This window comes from Pinus tabuliformis, chromosome 3_1, assembly GCF_031772625.1.
Source record: "Pinus tabuliformis cultivar Carrire ecotype Pingquan chromosome 3_1, CPIR1, whole genome shotgun sequence".
NCBI classification, from domain to species: domain Eukaryota; kingdom Viridiplantae; phylum Streptophyta; class Pinopsida; order Pinales; family Pinaceae; genus Pinus; species Pinus tabuliformis.
Window position 1 is genome coordinate 403,050,960 of NC_142301.1, and position 20,807 is coordinate 403,071,766.

At 37.3% G+C, this 20,807-nt stretch overlaps 1 protein-coding gene across 1 annotated transcript; it reads left to right on the forward strand.

Moving 5' to 3' along the window:
- Positions 1-10,655: 10,655 nt before the first annotated feature.
- On the forward strand, positions 10,656-11,662 carry LOC149187438 (uncharacterized). The gene is made up of 2 exons (XM_089409662.1): positions 10,656-10,922; positions 11,044-11,662. The coding sequence occupies exons 1-2, from the start codon at positions 10,656-10,658 to the stop codon at positions 11,425-11,427; spliced, it is 651 nt and encodes a 216-aa protein (XP_089265788.1). The 3' UTR covers positions 11,428-11,662.
- Positions 11,663-20,807: the final 9,145 nt, after the last annotated feature.

A 20,807-nucleotide genomic window follows, 5' to 3' on the forward strand; every position in this document is an offset into this window, starting at 1 on the left:
CTATTTCCTAGCGTAGCTTTTTCCTGTGTGATCCAGCTATTACCATGTGTAACATTGATCACTCACACTAATCTTACACCTTGTAAAACTACGCAAATCTCAAGGAATGAATTCCTTCTACATGCAAGAGTTTTCCTTATACGAAAATTCTAGCAATTGATAGTACATTGTCCCTGTCTTTAATCTCAACTGGGTCTTTCTCTGAATAGAAATGCATGAGTTATTTATGAGAGAATCTTCAGTTATCTAGAGTACACTAGTTTGATGCATGCATGCATTAACTGACTGAACTCGCAATCAGTTCCTCAAATTGTTTGGAACTAATTTAATTGGACATAACTCAATTAACTGAGCTAACTAATTACAACTCATCCTTATCTCCTCAATTAAGGGATAATCTCCTTAATTTAAGGGATAACTATTGCATGACTTCACAAAGACTTCTAGCTTGAATTTATCCAACTAATTAATCCAAGATGAATTAATTAATTATTTTTCAAGCAGCTGGTGAGACTAAATTCGAATTTTAATTCAAGGACAAATTAAAATTGGAATATTCTTGTTGCCACATTTCAACATTCCCTCTCAACAAGAAAGGGATTATCTTCCACCCCGATCTTGTCTCTATGGAACTCGAATTTACACTTTGACAATGCCTTAGTCAAAATGTCAGCATCTTGCTCCTTGGTCGAAATATACTGCAACAATATGATCCTCCTCGCCACACAGTCTCTGAGATGATGATACCGAATGTTGATGTGCTTGGACCTGTCATGAAATACTAGATTCTCAGAGACTTTGATACAATGCTAATTATCATAATAGATCACAGTTGGATCCATCCTCTGATCAAACAAACCAACTAGAATTTTCCGCATCCAGATGGCCTCACATGTTGCCTGACTTGTAGCCATGTATTTGGCCTCTGCTGTGCTAAGTGCAACCGACCTCTGTTTCCTACTATACTAAGAAATTACCGTCGACCCAAGGTTGAAAATTCCACCTGATGTGCTCTTCCGATCTAATGGACTCCCTGCCGAATCTGCATCAGTGAAGCCCTATAGCTTCACTCCCTTTGTTCGTCTGTACCATAATCCATACTGAGATGTGCCTATGAGGTATCTCAAAACATGCTTTTCCACCTTCCAAAACATCTTGGTAGGCTGAACCATAGCTTGACTCAGCTGGTTCACCGCATAGCACAAATATGGTCATGTGTTCACTAAGTACATTATTGAACCCACAAGTTGCTTGTACACAGTAGCTTCTACTACTTCTCCTGAAGTAGCATCCTCCTTCCTCCAGTTACCTACTAGAGAAGTCTGCATGGGCTTGCACTTCTCCATGTGGAATCTCCTGAGTATCTCATTGGCATACTTGCCCTGAGACACAAACAACTCCCCATCCTTCTGCCATACTTCCATGCCAAGGAAGTAATGCATGACACCCATGTCTTTCATCTCGAATTCTCTTGCAAGGTCCCCCTTGAAAGACATGATCAACTGATCATCACCCGTCAATATGAGATCATCAACATAAAGTACAATGATCAACTGCTTACCTTTCACCATGATGTGGTACAGGTTCGCATCCACTTCACTCTTTATGAAGCCCAACCTGGTGAAGTAGTTTTCGATCCTGGTATACCAAGCAAGAGGTGCTTGCTTCATCCTGTACAAAGCTCTCTTGAGTTGGCACAGATGCGACTCATGATCGAAGGTCTCAAAAACTTTCGACTGCTCTATGTACACCTCTTCCTCAATCTTGCCATTGAGGAATGTAGTCTTCACATCAATCTGATGGATCTTCGAGCCCATCTGTGCTGATAGTGCCAACATCGGTATAATAGATGAGTACCTTGCTACAGGAGAAAAAGTATCATCATAGTCGATCCCCTCGACCTGTGAGAAACCACGGGCAACAAATCTTGCCTTATGTTTCTCCACACTACCATCAACAGCTTTCTTTACCTTGTAAATCCAACGAGAACTCGCAACTGACTTGTTCTCTGGTCTTGGAACCACATCCCAAACACTGTTCCGAACTATGGAGTCATACTCCTCCACCATAGCATCAACCCAAATTGGCTGTTGCACTGCTTTCTCAAAGGAAGATGGCTCGGTCTCAACACATTCCCCAATAAGGTCCATGTATCTAATGTACCTCTCAGGTGATCTCGTCTGTCTGCGCTGAGAAGATGGTTCTTCCACATTCTCTCTCTTATTCGACAACAATCTGTCAGCTTCTCTTGTGCGCTTCAGTCCATTTCTGGAAGACTCTGCTTGAGTGTATGTTTGCACTCCTGGAACCTCTACATGTGGCTGCTTCGCATCAGTCTGAGGCTCCTCCTCCTTAGGAACCAATAGTTCCTCCACAACCTATAGCTCAAGGGAAACTCGCATGGCCTTTTGCTCATCAAACATGAGATCTCTGCTAACCACTATCCTTCGACTGGTAGGCAAGTACACCTGATAGTTGTGGGGTGTTTCAGTGTACCCCACAAGTATCCCCAACTCAGTTGTCAGCTCAAGCTTCTTCCATGCATCCTTTGTCACATGGAAATAAACTGATGAGCCAAAGATCCTGAAGTTACCCACATCTGGTCTCTTACTGGAGAAAGATTCCTCTGGTTTTTTCATCCCAAGTATGTGATGCGGGCTTCTATTCTGCAAATAGATAGTTGTGTTGCGTGCCTCATCCCACAAATGAAGTGGTAGGCCTTGGTCATGCAACATCACCCGAGCTGTCCCTACCATTGTTCTATTCTTCCTATCGGCCACCCCATTTTGCTATGGGTTATGAGGTGCCGTCAACTCCCGTTTAATTCCTTCTGCTGCACAGAATTCCTTAAACTCTTGAGAGACATATTCTGGACCGTTGTCACTTCTCAAGGCCTTGATCTTCTTCCCTGATTCTTTCTCAACCAAAGCTTTGAACTCACAAAACTTTGAGAAGGTTTGATCCGTCTTCTGCATGAAATAAATCCAACATTTATGAGAATAATCATCAATGAAAATCACATAATACCTTTGCTTTTCTGTGGATGTCATCAAGAATGGTCCACACAAATCAATATGAACTCGCTCTAAGATCGCTTCTGCTCGACTGTCTCGATCATGAAAGGAAGACTTGGCGTACTTTCCCAAGGTACAACCTTTGCATGTGTCAACTTGCTCAATTTTACCTTTGGGAAGTCCTGTAGATATCTACTGCATTATCTTCAAGGCCCCATGATGCAAATGGCCGAACCACCTGTTCCATAACTTTCCAATGTATTGGCTTTGCACTAATTCTACTTTCGAACTCAATGCAGCATAGTCATCTACCTCTAGTTTATAGAGATTCTTCACTTGAATCCAAATCCTCTTGGTCTGACTCATGGCTATATGTCTTAGGAACGCCTTTCCTTTACTGAAGACAACATCATAGCCTTTGTCCTCCAACATTGCAATTGATACCAAGTTCTTCTTCAATCCAGGTACATACTTCACATCTGTCAAGGTGAGAGGAGCTCCATGCTCCCTCTAAAAAGAAACTGTGCCCACTCCTGAAACACTGTGCTTTCTATCATCACCCATATCTATGCACATCTTGAGGTCTTTCTCCTCCAAGGTACTGAATAAACTTTTATCGGTGGTCATGTGGAATGAGGCTCCACTATCAAGATACCAAACACAACCCACCATCAATGAAACCATACATGCGATGAGGGTAAAGTCCATTTCGAACTGAAAGGATAATGCCTCACCTTCCGATCCTTTTGTGGATCCCTTCTTGGACTTCTATGATGGGAAATTAGTTGCATAATGTCCCATCTCATGACAATTAAAGCATCTCACTTTAGATTTTTCACCCTTCTTCCCTCCATGAGAAGAATTCGATTTGGAATGTGAAGCCTTCCCTTTCCCTTTCCTTGCCTTACTCGCTAAGGCCAGATTTTCTTCATCATCATTCTTTGATGAAGAACCATCTCGAGTGATCCTCCTGATCTCCTCCTGCATGAGATCTGACCACAGTCATTCCCAATCCAGCAGTTTCTCTCTTCCATTTACAGAGTCTTGGTATCTATTCCAGCTCTTTGGAAGATCGAGGAGAGCAAGGCTCACCATATCATCATCGGCAGTAGTTATTCCACACTACCAAGCTCATCTCTACAGGTGGTGGACTTGTTCAAATATGTAGAAATAGTATCACCCTTCTGCATCTTGATTTTCCAAAGCTTATCCTTGAGCGCCAGTTTCCTCTGGTCGTTACTATTCTGATAGAGGTCCTTCAATGTCTTCCACATTGAAAATGGAGTATCCTTCCCATGGAGACTCTAGAATATATGGTATCGAACTCCCTCCAAAAGAATCCTTCTCGCCTTCGCCACATACTTCTTCCATTCAGGCAATTCTTGTGCATTAGTTGCAGCTAGCTTGGGGATTTCTTGATCAATTAAATCCTTCAAACCACTGTCTTCTAATACATCTTCCATTCTATCTTTCCATTCTATGTAATTCGAGCTACCTTCCAAGGCATACTCGAGTCTCAATCCATAGAACACCATTGACCAACCTGAAGTATGAGATGAATTCGATTTGTACCTATAATCCCAAACTTCAAACTTCGAATTCTGTTCTTTGTATATTGTTCACAGCTTCGATAACCTTCGCTCCGATACCATGTAGAAATTGTCACTGTAGATTAACCTGATAATTCAATATAACTAAAGCAAAATACTTTAATCTACTTCTACAATCAAACTTGCGGAAGCTTAATAGATTTGAGCAAGATCAAGCAGAACACATATAACCAGAAGCAGAATCAATGCACATGAAACACAGAAGAATACTCTAGGGAAAGCCTTAGCCAAAAAACCTCGCTATCTGTATTATCATACAAGTGGAAATATCTCAGGATTACACATAGCTTTAGCTCTCACAGCTAGCCAGCTCTCAGTACAATCCTCACAGATGCTCACAGGCAAAATAGACTTCTCATTAACTCCTCCACACTACCCTCGAAGCTCCTATTTCCTAACGTAGTTTTTCCTGGGGGATCCAGCTGTTACCATGTGTAACACTAATCACTCACACTGATCTTACACCCTGTAAAACTGCGCAAATCTCAACGAATGAATTCCTTCTGCATGCAAGAGTTTTCCTTATAGGAAAATTCTAGCAACTGATAGTACATTTTCCCTCTCTTTAATCTCAACTGGGTCTTTCTCTAAATAGACATGCATGAGTTATTTATGAGAGAATCTTCAGTTATCTGGAGTACACTACTTTGATGCATGCATGCATTAACTGACTGAACTCACAATTAGTTCCTCAAACTGTTTAGCACTAATTTAACTAGACATAACTCAGTTAACTGAGATAACTAATTACAACTCAATTATAAGTCATCGTTATCTCCTTAATTAAGGGATAATCTCCTTAATTTAAGGAATAACTATTGCATGACTTCACAAAGACTTCTAGCTTGAATTTCTCCAACTAATTAATCCAAGATGAATTAATTAATTATTTTTCAAGTAGCTGGTGAGACTAAATTCAAATTTTAATTCTCAATTTTAATTCAAGGACAAATTAAAATTGGAATATTCTTGTTGCCACATTTCAACATATTGGTGTGACTTATTAAAGCATGGGTTTCATGCTTGAGTCACCATGTTTTAGGTCAAAGTCCCCATTGAGTACTTCTAGGATTTATTCTGAGTCTATAGAATTACTGTACATTTAAAGAGATCCTTCTTGGACTTTTGAATCATGTAAATCGGTTTAGTATTGAGTCAAATGTGAATTACGGAACATCCACTCCATGTCGGCGTAAGAGAAGATCAAGTGGACCGAAGGACCCATTCTACCCCACAAGAATCCTATAAAAGGAAGGACTACGAATTCATTTGGAGCACCATTTCTCATTCTCTCTCTTATGGGCAGAAGTGTGAAAATTTGTTTGCCAGGCATAAGTGCGAAGTAGGAAGCTGGGAAAGTCTATTGCTAGGAAGGCGAAGTGAATGCGAGTTTAGGTGAGTCTAAGGAGTCAAGGAAAATCTAACTTTTGGTGGTGGTCTCTCTCAGTTTCGTGCTCTAGATTGGGAGAACGAAGTCTCCCAAGTTGGACTACTGCCGAAAGCCGTAAGATGTTGCAAGTTGTTGCATAGTCGAAGTTGCTGGAAAGAGATCAATCTTTTGGAGGTTGACTTAGTGTGGAGGAAAGGTTTGGTCAAGGTCCGGGGTGAAGAGTCATAAAGAATACTATTGAAAGGAAGAATTACTATGACTGGGTTTTCCCCTAGAGGGGCGTTTTGCCGTGGCATGTGCCTACATCTTGTGTTCATTGTTTTGTGTGTTGCTACTTTGTGTAATTGCTTGATAAACTAAAGAAAGAAGATATAAAGAATCGTAATAACAAGTGACATCCCAAGTAATTATCAAGATCAAGAAAATCTTTACTACCTTTCTGACCACCTATTATTAATATGAAAGATTGTTGGTTATTTATTTTTTTATTAAAAAAATATGGAAAAATACATAGAAAAGGATAAGAATATATTAAAAAATACAAATGAAAGTCAAATTGCATCTATTGATGAAAATTTTTTCACTACTTGAACTTGGGCTTAAATTATATTTAAATATAATGAGTAAAATATTGGAAATGAGTATTTCATTTTAACCTACATACTAGGGAAATCATATGAATTAAATCGTTGGTAAACACATATATGTTGGAGTCACGATTTTCGTTACACCAAAACCCGCAGGTGTTAGTAAATAGACACATCACTAGTGTTAAGCACATGCCATGAAACACACGGGAGCATTGGATCAACACCGCCATTAATGGGGAGCGCAACAATCTCCCCCCTCAACGCAATCCAGGTGTGTTTCGAACTCGAGACCTTTGGCTCTGATACCACTTCTTGGAGACACGATTGTCGTTACACCAAAACCTACAGGTGTTAATAAACAGACACATCGCTAGTGTTAAGCACATGCCACGAAACACACGGGAGCGTTGGATCAACACCGTCATTAACGGGGAGCGCAACAATCAGAGCTAGGGTCAAATACTTGTTGGAGTCACGAGTGTCATTACACCAAAACTCGTAGGTGTTCGTAAACAGATACATCGCCAATGTTAAGCACATGCCATGAAACACACAGGAGCATTGGATCAACACCGCAATTAACGGGGAGCGCAACAATCTTCCCCCTCAACGCGAGCCAAGTGTGTTTCGAACTTGAGACCTTTGGCTCCAATACCACTTGTTGGAGTCACAATTGCCATTACACCAAAACCCGTAGGTGTTACTAAATAGACACATCGCTAGTGTTAAGCACATACCACGAAACAAACGGGAGCGTTGGATCAACACCGCCATTAACGGGGAGCGCAACAATATAGGTATCAAAACACTTGCCTTGTTTCAACTTCTAACATTACTAAACTTAGAAAAAAATTAACTTTATTTTAAATTATTATTATTATTATTATTAATTATAAAAGGAATAAATAAATGAGTTAAACATATATACATTAAAAATAAACATGTAACAAGATTCTTAACCATGGAGATTCACCTCCAGAGATTACTGTGGAGATTCTATTTGTAAATAAATTTTGATACAATACCATGGGAAAATACAATGAATTACTAATACCACATGCCCAAAAATCATAACTCATATTCATATGAAATTTAGGTGGACAAATGGTGACAACCCAAATTTATTTAAATTAAAATTTTGAAATGGAAATTTTCAATTCAAAATAGACACACCTATCGAAGTAAAAGCCATAATTCATAATCATAAGAAATTTAGGTGGACAAGTGGAGACAACCCAAATTTATTTTAATTAAAATTTTCAAACATAATTTTTTAAAAAGATCATAACTATTTCTGAAATCAATATGAATCCTTTATATCTTCATGCTACAATGAATATTCTCTAAATATTGTGTGGAGGTTAATTCTCTATCATCCAACTAATTTTTTAAAATAAATAAATTAAAATTCTAAAAGTTCAATTCCAAAATAGACATATCTAAAAGTTCAATTCCAAAATAGACATATCTACAACATAATAATATTTCAAACTCAAACTTCTAAATTAAAATAAAAATTAACTGTAAACTCTTTCTATATATATACTTGAAGAAGGCATTATGTCAATTAGTACATGTATTCCAGAAGAAAATGTTTCTATATCTCTATAATAAATTGGTTGTTATTAGTAAAAGTGAATAATGTTTTAAATGTCTATACTTTAAGCTTTATAATTAGAATTAAATCAATAAATTAGGATTAATTCAATATGACAATTCAGATTTCTTTTTAAGCATTGGTGAATTATTATTATTATTATTATCCAATATTATTATTATCCAATTTTAAGGTCACGGTCAAGCCAAAGACAAAATTGGTGTATGAGACTCCTCCCAGGAATTTGACTACTAAACCTATAATAACATACATACTCTACCCCTCTCATTTTAAACGTGTAACCCCTTAAACTAACCATTTTAAACTTAAAACATTTCTTAAATTTGATAATTTATTTATTCTAATAACTATTTAAATGGGTATAAACCAGAAATCTTTTAACAATGAATAAACTATAATAGAAAATTTACCCATCAAATTCGGCGATCCCTGGATGCAACATCGCTCGCAGGTCAAATAGACATCAAATCATCTTGCTCCCTCCCCGCATAAATGGTTCCTCTCTTAACATAATACAATATGATCACACGATACACGGAACTTCCGTGATTGGAAAGTCAAACTCATATTTCCATGCTTTGTCAAGTCAATTAAATATTATTTTCATAGTTTGTTAAATGTTCTTTCACTTCTTTATCGGTTGATCTTTTAATTATATATTCTACACCTGACATATGTGTGACAACAATTCAAGGGGGTAAAGTGATACTCTTTTTTATCCTATGTGAAACAAACATCCGTTCTGAATGTTCGTGTAACAATATTGAAACTGAAAAAAAAAAACCATAAATTTATTTATATTTTAAAAATAATTACAATTTTGATGCATATACAATTTTTTGTTTAAATGTTTTGTGCGTAATTACTATTTGAATTTTTTTGGTTAAATAAACATAAATATAATGTATAAATACATTAATTTAAATTTTTTGAGGTTGGGCTATTGCTGGCCGTGAACAGGGGAGCTTCCACAGTCCCCTGTATACTAGACTTGGGTAAAAGCGATGCTACAGAGGAGAGCTTCCTGTTGGCTTGTGAAAACTCAGTTGAATGTTGACTCATTCATTTTTGTAGCTTTTTTATTCTCTCGTTTAATAGAAAAGCGCGGTATTTTTTCTTCGGAAATTGTTTTAAAATTGTTTTTATTTGGGTAAGAGTTAGTTTTTTTAGGTAAAGTGGTTTAAGATTCAAAAATAATTTTAGGCGGAGTGGTTTAGCGGTTTTTCTTGAATAGCAATGATAAGTCAACAACAAGTGGAGTGGTATACTCTACATCCAATTATATATAAACACTGAGAGAATTTATTATGACTCTGTTTTGAAAGCAATAGTAAAGACATCCATGAGTAGTTGCTATTTGTGAATCCAAATTGACTCATTATTATTATTCAAACAAAACCAACTATGTAAAAACTGTTTTTGAAGAGAAATTTTTTACTTAACTTATTTTCTAACCTCCTTAACCAAACAAAAACAATTTTAAAACATACTCAAAACCCAAACATCCAATTTATATATACATTAACATATATATTCAAGCAAATTATTGAAAGATAAATGTATTTAAAATTACTGTAAAAATGACAGTTTTACGAAAAAGTTTTTACTAGGAAAATTCTTACCGAATTGAAGACTCCTTTCCATTTTAATTGGAAAAGAGCAAGAGTATTAGTTCTACCTTATCTTACGCTTTAACGTTTATCTTGTAGGGTCCGCCAATACGGGGTGCATAGTCATTACCATAATTGTTGCCGTACCGTGAAGACTCTTCGTGTTGACAACCGCGTAGTGGGCAGGTGAATGACACATACGTCATTCCGACGAAGAAAAATTACGTCACAGTGGTGAGTAATCATGTACTGCTAGTTGACGCATGTGAAGTAACTAACAGTCAAAGCCGTGTACATTCAATCCGTGTTTGATTGATGTGTCTATCACACCTTCAACTCATTTCGCAGCGCCTTCTATAAGGGAACGCAGTTGTCTATAATGAGATTTTTTGGAAGCTTTTGCGGTGGGTTTTTCCGGTCAAAATCCGGCAGCAATTTATTGGAATCCCAAATTTGATAGCTAGTTCTGCACAATCAAAGCGTCCCAGGGGTTTTTCAGGGTGCTGAATCCAAATATGCAGTTAAAAAACCATTTTAACTGCAACAAATCAAAATTTAACCTCAATTTCTTTCGCCCCGGCAGCAATTTATTGGAATCCCAAATTTGATAGCTAGTTCTGCACAATCAAAGCGTCCCAGGGGTTTTTCAGGGTGCTGAATCCAAATATGCAGTTAAAAAACCATTTTAACTGCAACAAATCAAAATTTAACCTCAATTAAGTCGCATTATAGACAACTCCTAAAGGAACTACTTGTTCTCTAATCTTTAGCCATCAAAATGCACCAATCTTGATCTCTAATCTTTGGCTCCATAGCTTTGATTATGGCGTTGCGGTGTTTGTTTTCATATACATATCCTTCTAATTCAAATGCTCAACAATCCACTGCTTCCCGAAAGCGTCCACTCGAAGCAGACTCAGACTCACAAGAAGAGTGTATTGATCTTCAAGAAATAGTATGGCGAGATGTGGATCAAATGACGACTGTTAAGACCAAAGAAAGCCAGATAGTCGCAGAACAGTTACGTAGGAAACGAATGAATTACTTGTGTACACAACTGGAGTCTCTCTTGCCCACTACTCCTCCCAAGGTAATTACAACATTACATGCTTTCCACGACTCATACTGTATCTATATCAAACTGTAACACCGCAGGTGATTGCTTTAAGCTTTTTATATGCCTAAATTATCTATTTGAATTGTTCATATAGCTTGACAGATGTGGATTGTACGAGGAAGCCATTAATTACATTAGAAAACTCGGAGAGGATGTCCATCAACTGAAGAGGAAGAGAGACCGTCTGCTGGCAATCCAATCTGGACAAAAAACAGACAAGAACACAGACCTGAAGGTAGCCGTTGAAATTTATGACAAGGAAGCAATTATCATAACTACCAGCCAAAGAAGGCCGAGATATATGTGGAGGATTCTGGAGGAAATTGAAAAGCATGATCTAGATGTGAAGACCTCGCAGCTTTCTACAGGAGAATCTTTTGTTCTTCTACACTTCCATGTCAATTTCAGAGACAATATTTACCATGATCCAGCTCAGATCGAGAGTTCTCTAGAATGCAGGCTTCGATTAACTTATTAGATTATTGCAACATCTTGTTGCTGATGTGAAATTCGTACGGTTTATTGTTTTGCTGTGCTGCCATTGGCGCATAACCGTCATGTACATGAGACTGTTCCAGGCTAGAGTGGTTTCAGAACTAGCTTCTATGATGGTATTGCTAATTCTGAGGATGATGAGCAGTCTATTTTCTGCAGAGCTTGATGACAGCAAGAAAACACAGCCAAGAATCTCCAAAAGCCAATGTAAGAGGAAGACCTGGGTTGTACATTTATAAATACAAATTTTAAGCAAGTTTAATTTATCTTTATCTATGAAGTACGTGCTTGTTATTTCTACGGGCAAGGACTACTACCGAAGATAATTACAAGTAGTTAATTTGGTCACATTTATAAGCTCAAACCCAAAACTCGGGCTCTCAACCCACTTGAAAAAATGGACATAGAGTATTTATCAATAAACCCGATCCACAAAAAGAGAGCAGGGCAAGAAAACACTGTATTCAGATGAGGCTTGATGTGATGGAAGAGGAATTAGTTTGTACTGAATATCAGAGTTGCACTAATATGAATGTGAATTCAATTTCATTTTGGCTCCGGAGTTCGCCCCGTTTAACAATCTTAAATTCGTTCAGCATAATATGAATGTAAATTCAATTTCATTTTGGCTCCGGAGTTCGCTCCGTTTAACCATCTTAAATTCGTTTAGCATAATATGTTTTTTTGGTGTCTCCACCATGTCGCAGATTTGATTTGTACAATACACAATGTCCTCATGACTAGATAATTGCTCTCAAGGTTTTGACCATGTCCTCAAGAGTTTGGGCGTCTCCGACTCTACCCAGAACTTAAGAAGACTTGGATAGCCCCGGAACAATCACAACCATGAATTTTTGTTTTCCCAGATTTTGGATAGCCATTCCAGGGAAGGGAAAGGGGTATTAGTATGTGTTGAATGCCTAACCATCGTCTTAAGACATGAAGAACTCCGTATGAGTATGAAGGTTTGTAGATAAAAAGTAGCCATGGAAGATGCATGATTAATTTGCTACGCTTTTGAGAAGATTTATGATGGAAACATCAAAATACCAGTGTTTTAATGAATGATATGGAAAAGTTCAAAGCTACTACTTTAACATAGTAGATCACTTTAGTAACAAAATTTGGAGATTTAACTCACTTTTTTCTTGTGCCTATTAATTAATGTTTTTCATCATTAAATGTATTAATTAGTTAGATATGAGATATTTAGTCCAACTAAAATAGTTGTTAAATTAGTATTTTGTTGAGAGATTTGCTCAACTAAATGATTGTGTGATTAAGATAGAATTTATATCTTCAACCAATGATTTATGTATTTATATGTGTGAATATTCTAATGTACAGTGAGAAGTTTTGGTGTGCAATTTATTTCTCAAATACGAACATAATATTACCTGTGCCATGCTTAAATTTGTATTTAACAAAGTTGGGTAGTAGGAGTATCACTGTTAAGGCATTGTCTACCAATGCCACAAATTTGTCACAGATTTCTAGCCTAAATCTAGTAAAAACAAATCTTAAAAAATCAAAATGCCATGGTATTTGAATTTTTTTTAAGGTGGAAATGGATTCAACACCATCAAAAATCTCTAGGGCACCCAAAATCCTGATGTTTGATAGCTGTAACCAAGATTGTAAAACAATTCTGCCTAATTTTGTCATAATCTTGTGAGAATTTCCATTACTTTCCAAGCTAATTTGCCGGGCCTTTAGACTAGGCTTTAGTGTTAATGTAAGTTTCTGTCCAATATTTTATTTTTTTGTTTAATTTCATTTTTTAAGAAAATATATTAAAAAATATTATAGCATTTTTATTGTAAATTAAATTAGATTAATTAAAGTAGTTATATAAATTAAATGATTGGTAAATGTTAATAAACATCTATCCATAATAAGATGCTTGGTAAATATTTATAAATATCTATCCATAATAAGTGTGAATATGAAAGCACTTACTTCATAATACATCTCACATTTTTTAAAATTAAAAAAAAATCAGAAAATTAAATAAATAATAATTTTATTTTATATTATTATTATTATTATTAATATTAATTATAAAAAGTATATATATATATATATATATATCATGCCATGAGATTCTTATCCATAAAGATTTAGCATATTTTATCATGGAGATTTTTAATTTATAAATAAGTTTCGCTACAATTTCATGGGCCAATACCATGGTTCATTAATACCACATGCCCAAAAAACCATAACTCAATTCATATGATATTTGTTCATCTCATATTTTCTTTAATTAATCAATTTAATTAAAAGAGTAAAAATGACATAACTATTTTGGAGATAAATCTCAATCTTTAATTTGCGTATACTACTAAGAATATTCTATGGAGGTTAAATCCCTACGATCCACCTAATAATTATTGATAATTAAATTAAAATTTTATTATCCCTATTCCAAAATAGATATGTTTATACATTTGTTGTGAGATGAACCACATTAGATGGTTCTACATGTTTGATCAACAACTTATAATGTGATTAATCCAAAAGACATTATCATATTAATTTTTTATTTCTATCATATTAAAAATGGCTTAGTTTAACTTATAGAAGAAATAGAATTTTTCACAAACAAATTCCAGAAAAAAATGTGATTTTTTGTTTTCAAAAATACATTTTTGAATGCACAACACCCTAAAAAGAACTCAAATAATACAAAAATGTGATTTTTTGTTTTTTTAAATGTATTTTTGAATGCACAACACCCTGAAAAGCACTCAAATGCTACAAATTAAATAGCTTAAACTCAAGTTTTTTAAAATATCTCCAGATTTTAGAGTAAATAAAAAATAAAATCATCAATTATTATTATTTTTAATTTTAATTTCAACATATTAAAAATGGTAATAGAAAGCTTTAAACACATGTCAAAATCAAATATTTGTATGACACTCATATCAAGAGAGGATATGTTCACTGTATTTATATGATAAATGAACACTTCATTTTACATTTCACATTTCAAGTATATGAACTTGTTTAAAGGTAATAATTTTGGCAAAGTACTATAAGAGCCATGAACAAAGCTCACTTATTTTATAGAGCTCTATCAATGCTATAATTTGGAAATCCATTGCTTGTTATGTAGACTAAGTCTTTTATAATTTGGAGATCCTTAAGGTCCATACAAACACAACTTTAAAGGAAGTTATTCATCATGACTAACAAGTATGTTATTATTATTAAGGACTTTGATTATTCAATGTATCTCTCAAACCAAGGGAAAAAATGAGTGGCAAAGTAGATTTAGAGCATAATCCTTATTAGATAGATATGGAAATAACATGAATCATGTTACCTTGTTCATATTTTACTTAAGAATCACAAGTATCTTATTTTTATTGAGGACTTTGATTATTCACTGTATCCATCAAACCAAGCAAAAAAATGAGTGACAAAGTAGATTTAGAGTATAATCTTTATTGGATAGATATCACGATATCCTGAATCATGTTTTCTTGTTCATATCTTACTTAAGAATCACATTCAGAGACCAAAAATGTTGCTTCAAGAATACTTGGCATTGTTCTTGGGCTTACAATAAGGAAAATGGAAAGATATGTAAGAAGTATTCTCAAATATTTGACACTTAAAATATTGTCACACCAATGCGAATTTTTGTAGAAAGAAAAAGAAGAGATTGAAATGTGTGCTCATTAAAGGTGTATAAAATTTGGGAAGGTGAAATAGCCAATTAGGTAATTTCTGATGTAGAAAATTGGGTAATTATTCTAATCCCAATTTTGAATCTTGTGATATTGACAAGGTACATTTTTTAAAGATTCATATATAAACTTAATCAAAATGATACAATCTATAATGAATGTTAATAGAGTGAGTTATCCCAAAAATAATCATTAACATAGTTCTGTATGAAAAGAAAGAAAACTATGGATTATGTTTATATTGATGTTTGATCACACTTGTATAATATCTATGGATTCTTAAAAGATCCACTTTCAAATAAGTTAATTTTGTTTTTCCCCTAAATATCTATTGGGAATGGGTTCCCCCCAAGGGCAGTTTTGGGGCTAAAAGCCCATGTTCTGGAACAATTTTTGTAATAAAGTTGTAAAGTATCCGCATTTTGTGCTCGCAGAGCACAAAGGTGTCAAGAGTCATAAAGGGTTATCTGCCCTTATTTTGTAAAGTGTAAAGTCGGCTGTAAAGATCCACCCATGGTCCACAGACCATGGGATTGTATAAAAAGGAGCTATGGAAGTAAGCTCTAAGTAGTGAAAAAAAAGGAAGAAGGTAGCAAAGTAGAGTAGAGAAGTCTAAGTGTTCTCGGGTCTTAGCGTAGGTAGAGGCTCTGCAGCTGAGTGCACAGAAGCCTAGGGTGGAAGTTCGCAGCTGAGTGCTCGGACCCCTGCAGCTATGTGCATGGGGTAGATAGAGTCTGTATTAAACTGGAAGATATCAATAAAGAGAAGTATTTTGCAATTACTATGTATTTAGTTCCTGTTAATGCATCTGATTATATTGCATTTTGGGTTTAATTTATAATGTTTATTTGATGCGTGAATATATGTGATTGTATGAGGTAATTGAACGCAAGTAAGGATATCAGTTTACGTGGTGCTAACTATGATAGATTAGTAAGATAAGTAAAACATTTGAGATAACTTGGGAACCTATACAATACATTGTCATAACTGCGCAAAAGTACCTAGACCACGGGTTAGGGTTGCACGAAGGTCAATCGTACACCTTCGAGAAGGTACTGAAGGGAGAAATAAAAGGTATACTGACAAATCCCTAAGGCTTAATGACCTATTCGAATGTAGAGGCAGAGGGTATAAATTGACATCACGACCATCTCAGGGTGCGGAAACTTGGTTCCAGCATCCCCCATACTGTTTCGGGTGAGACTTCGGTCCGCGCTCTGCGGGATAATGCCGAAAGGACCAATAGTGTAGGGATTTGTTTGACAAACTAACGTTAAACCTGGGTCAGGCTCCATAAAGCCAACAAATGGTTCTGTTGTCGGGACTGAAATCTGCATGAGAGATGTGTGATGTCGTATCACTGGAATCCAACTAAGAAATAGGTTAAAGACTGGTTGGACAGGAAGATCCACGAATTCGCGGCGCAGGAGAACAGACCACCGATGACAAAGGAACAGTGGCTAAACAGGTACCTATATACAAAAATCCACGAGATCTTTTTGTGTTCCTTTCCAGTTGAGTTATACGAGTGGATCGCGAAGGTAGAAAATAACCAAGGAAAGTGGAGGCTTAACGGTCCTATTGTCTGGACCTTGGAGTTCGTATAGAGACTGAAAGCCTATGAGGATAATATCGAACACTCTATCATAGGGGGATTTGTGATAGAATTCGTGATCAATACCTCAGTCAGTTACAGCGAGGCGAAGCGGCGCTTTTTCAAAGGTCCGCGAGGTAAGTACTTGAAGTCTTTAAATATTTAGATTAAAATGTTATTGTGCGAAAAACGGGTTATGCAGCTACACGAAGTGGAAAGACTTACAGGAACAAAGAAAGAAAGGGTCCTGAATATAGCCCACTGATTTCACCTCCTTTGAGTGACGAAGAGGGAGTAGCGCAGGCTTCTCCACGAAGTATAGTTCAGTTGATAAAATGAGGGTTTCCGCGACTACCACCTCCACCCACACCACCTCCACCTTCACCACCATTGCCCCCTGTGACTTCGCCCACACCACCACCACCTCCACCATAGTTCAACATGGCGAATCTAGCGAAACTGCCTTTGTTTAAGGACTTGGGAAATGAGGACTCAGACTAGTTGTGGTTCTTCGTAAAAGTTGTATGGGAAGCTCAGGGCATCACAGACGATCACATGAAGAAGGAAACGTTGGTTAGTGATTTTTACAGGATGGTGCACTAACTTGGTACATCAAGTACCCTAATGATAACCCAAATGCTGGGTTGGCAGAGATCTAGACTGCGCTAAATAAAGAGTTCAGTAAGCCTAAATTCGAGGCGTAGTCGATTGTGAGGTTCAAGGAAATCACGATGAAACCAGGTGAGACACCTTGGGAATTGGATCAAAGATTGAAGTGTAAAATCCGTGAAGCTAATATGAACTTAACAGATGGACAACACCACGAGTGGTTCATGGCTTCGCTCCTGCCTCACCTAAGGGTTGCATTGTCACAACAGAAGATTATGACTCAGGCAGAGGCCTTGGAGATTGCAATAAGACTGCATGAAACACTGATGCAAGATCTGAATCTGGGGGTTCAGAAGATCCTTATGTAGTTGCAAAATATTTGCCTTGAAATGCAAAGTTTGAAGTAGGACAGAACAGTTCGACCAGAGGCACACGAAGAGATATGGTGCTTGAAATGTAAAGGTCAGGGGCATGACAAAGACCGCTGTTAGGTCTTTGCGAACTATATTGCAGGAGGAGGACTGATGCCTTTGAGGTCGAAAGCCCAAGAAAGACCAAGCGCGAGGCCTGCGTTGTGGTGCGCTACATGTCAAGTAGCACAGAAACATATGACTGATAACTGTCATTTGCTGCAGAAGTTTGTACAAACACCGTAGCAACTGTTTTGCAACTTCTACAGGTCGGTAGGGCATGATGAGCGCAACTACCGAAGTTATGAATTGATGATGGATAGAACACCTACCTATAGAGTTTAGGCAGAAATGTGCCCCCCTAACCAGAGCGCTGGGATGGCGCGAACATGATTTCAGGGGCGTGGACGTGGACGAGGCAGAGGAGGCCGTGGAAGAGGCCAGGGACAACTGATCTGTTATAATTGTGGAGGACCAGGAAACTATGCCCGTGAATGCACTAACCCAACGTGTACATCATGAAAATATTGTACTCAGTTTGATCATGAGACGGTGGATTGTCCTACACTGATAGCGAGGATACACGATAAAGGGGTGCTACAACCGCAACTGACTCAAAACCTGTAGATGATGAGGGTTGAACCTTGCGAAGAGGATCTGAATGTGAATATACTGCTCCAAAGTGGAATTGTAATGGGCGACGATAAGGGGAAACAACCCAAGGACAACACATGGGTTTGCAAAGCTCCAGCGAAGGAGGTTGAATTTGATTTTGAGCGTGCATGTGAAATGTTCATGGAAGCAAAAAAGAGCTTCACTGAGGCCACTACCTCAAGGAGTCGGGATAAGCTTGTTTAGGAAATGGACCCTTCTATGCTTACGACCTTTCTAGAGACTTGCATGAAGTTTCTGTGTGATAGCAAGGCTATGAAGGGGTTACAAGAACTTATAAATAGATACTCCGGAAACGCTCCGGGTGAACCTCATGTGGTACGGAAGATTGGTAAGCATAAAGCAAGGACAGGGCATGAGATGAGACTCACCACGTAGATAGGAGAATATGAAATGGATCAGGTTATTCTGGATCTAGGGTCAGACGCGAATGTTTTGCCAAAGAAAAATTGTTAGCGGATGCGGAGACCCATGCTGCAGTGGTCTCCGATTCAGTTAAGAATATCAAATCAGCAGAAGATCATCCCCATGGGACAACTACAAGGAGCAAGTGTAGATATTGAAGGCACAAGTGCATTGGTTGATTTTGAAGTAATAGAAATTGTGGATGACAGCAACCCCTACCCTACACTCCTTGGCATTGATTGGGCTACTGACATGAATGGGGTAATCAACCTAAAGAAGCGAAAGATGATATTTGAAAAGAAATCGCTTCATATAATAGTACCCCTAGATCCTGTTGAAGGATCGCACTATATGGAACTAGTCTGCGATTACGAAAGCAATGAAAATTTGGACTACATATATAAGATAACAACGGGAGACCAAGATTGGTTGAATTCAACAACGGATGGACGAATTACATGGGATCACGAGAGTTCCTGCAACTCAGACTCAGATGAAGAATTAGAGTGCTGGAAGAATCAGCTACATGAAGTAACCATGCTGAGTTGTAACATAATGGCTCAGCCTCTATGTTGTGTGTCGCCAGAGGTAAGAAATTTGCCCACTCATGATGGCTTGAATGATGTGGATGTGTTTTTTGATGCATTTGAGAGGGAAGTACACACAAGGGTAGTTTTGATGATTGGCGCGAGTGTAGGAAGATGATGAGAACACGCTTTTAGAAGCCGAAGGTACGAGTGATAAATGGGCTAAGTCTTATGGAACAAAGCCCCAACCTGAATGGGTGCACTTGTTCTGTCACACCTTGGATGTCATCCTGATGAACTGGTACTTAAAGACATAGCTCTGCCATGGCACAGGTGAATGGGATCTGTGCGAAGGGTTCATAATGATGTTCAGTGTCGAAGACAGGCTTGACTATATTGACGAAGTGCTATAAGAAGTTAAAGCGGAAATCTTTAGGATACCGTAAGATCCTTTGGATCTAGTTCAACTCGATTGGACTACTTAGTTGAGGCACGCACTGGAATGTTATAACATGACTGCTGAAGAAGAAGACGAGGACCCACGAAACATTAATATCCCTGAAACTGAGGGTCACTACGAAGTCGAGGGACCGCATATCGAGAATCCTGATATAACCGCACCACTAAAAATGAAACAGGTAAATATTGGTACGAAGGTGGAACCAAAATTTGCAAATATTAGATACTATTGGGATGACGTAATGGTAGATAAGGTTTCTGAATTTCTCTGCGAATACCAGGATTTGTTCTGTACCAAGTTTATGGAGTTAAAGGGGAAAATAGGATACCTATGCGTTATGAAGATCACATTAAAACCCGACGCGAAGCCGGTTAAGCAAATACCTTACCGTCTCAATCCGAAGTATAAGGAGAAGGTCTGCTTATAGTTAGATAAGATACTCGCGACGGGCATCATTAAGCCCGTAGAAGAATTTGATTGGGTGAGCCCAATGGTGGTACAAGAAAAGAAGAAGAAGGATGAAATAATGATATGCGTAGACCTCAGGAAGTTGAATGACGCTTGCGTGCATGATCCTTTATAGACTCTATTCACTGATGAGTTATTGGATAATGTAGGTGGCTAGGAAGAGTACTCCTTCACTAATGGGTTTTCTGGGTACCATCAGATCAAAATCATGCTTGAAGATAGAAACAAGATGACCTTTGCAACTGAATGAGGATGTTTTTAGTACACTGTAATGCCTTTCGGATTAAATAATGTGCCTATGATTTTTTCGTGCATAGTCATTGCAGCATTCAAAGACTTCAGTCATAAGTTTTTGGAGGTGTACTTTGACGAATGGATAGTGTTTGGGTTGGTAAAACGCCATGTGGAAAGTTTGCGATTAATGCTAGATACTTGTCGAAGGTACCAAATTGCGCTCAATCTGAAGAAATGTTTGTTTTGTGTTCCTTTAGGGAATCTGCTGGGTCATGTGGTTTGT

Excerpts from the sequence above, each read along its gene's own strand:
- LOC149187438 (XM_089409662.1), top strand. The coding sequence starts at position 10,656 with ATGGCGTTGCGGTGTTTGTTTTCATATACATATCCTTCTAATTCAAAT. Across the intron at positions 10,923-11,043 it reads TGCCCACTACTCCTCCCAAG|CTTGACAGATGTGGATTGTA; the intron begins GTAATTACAACA and ends TTGTTCATATAG.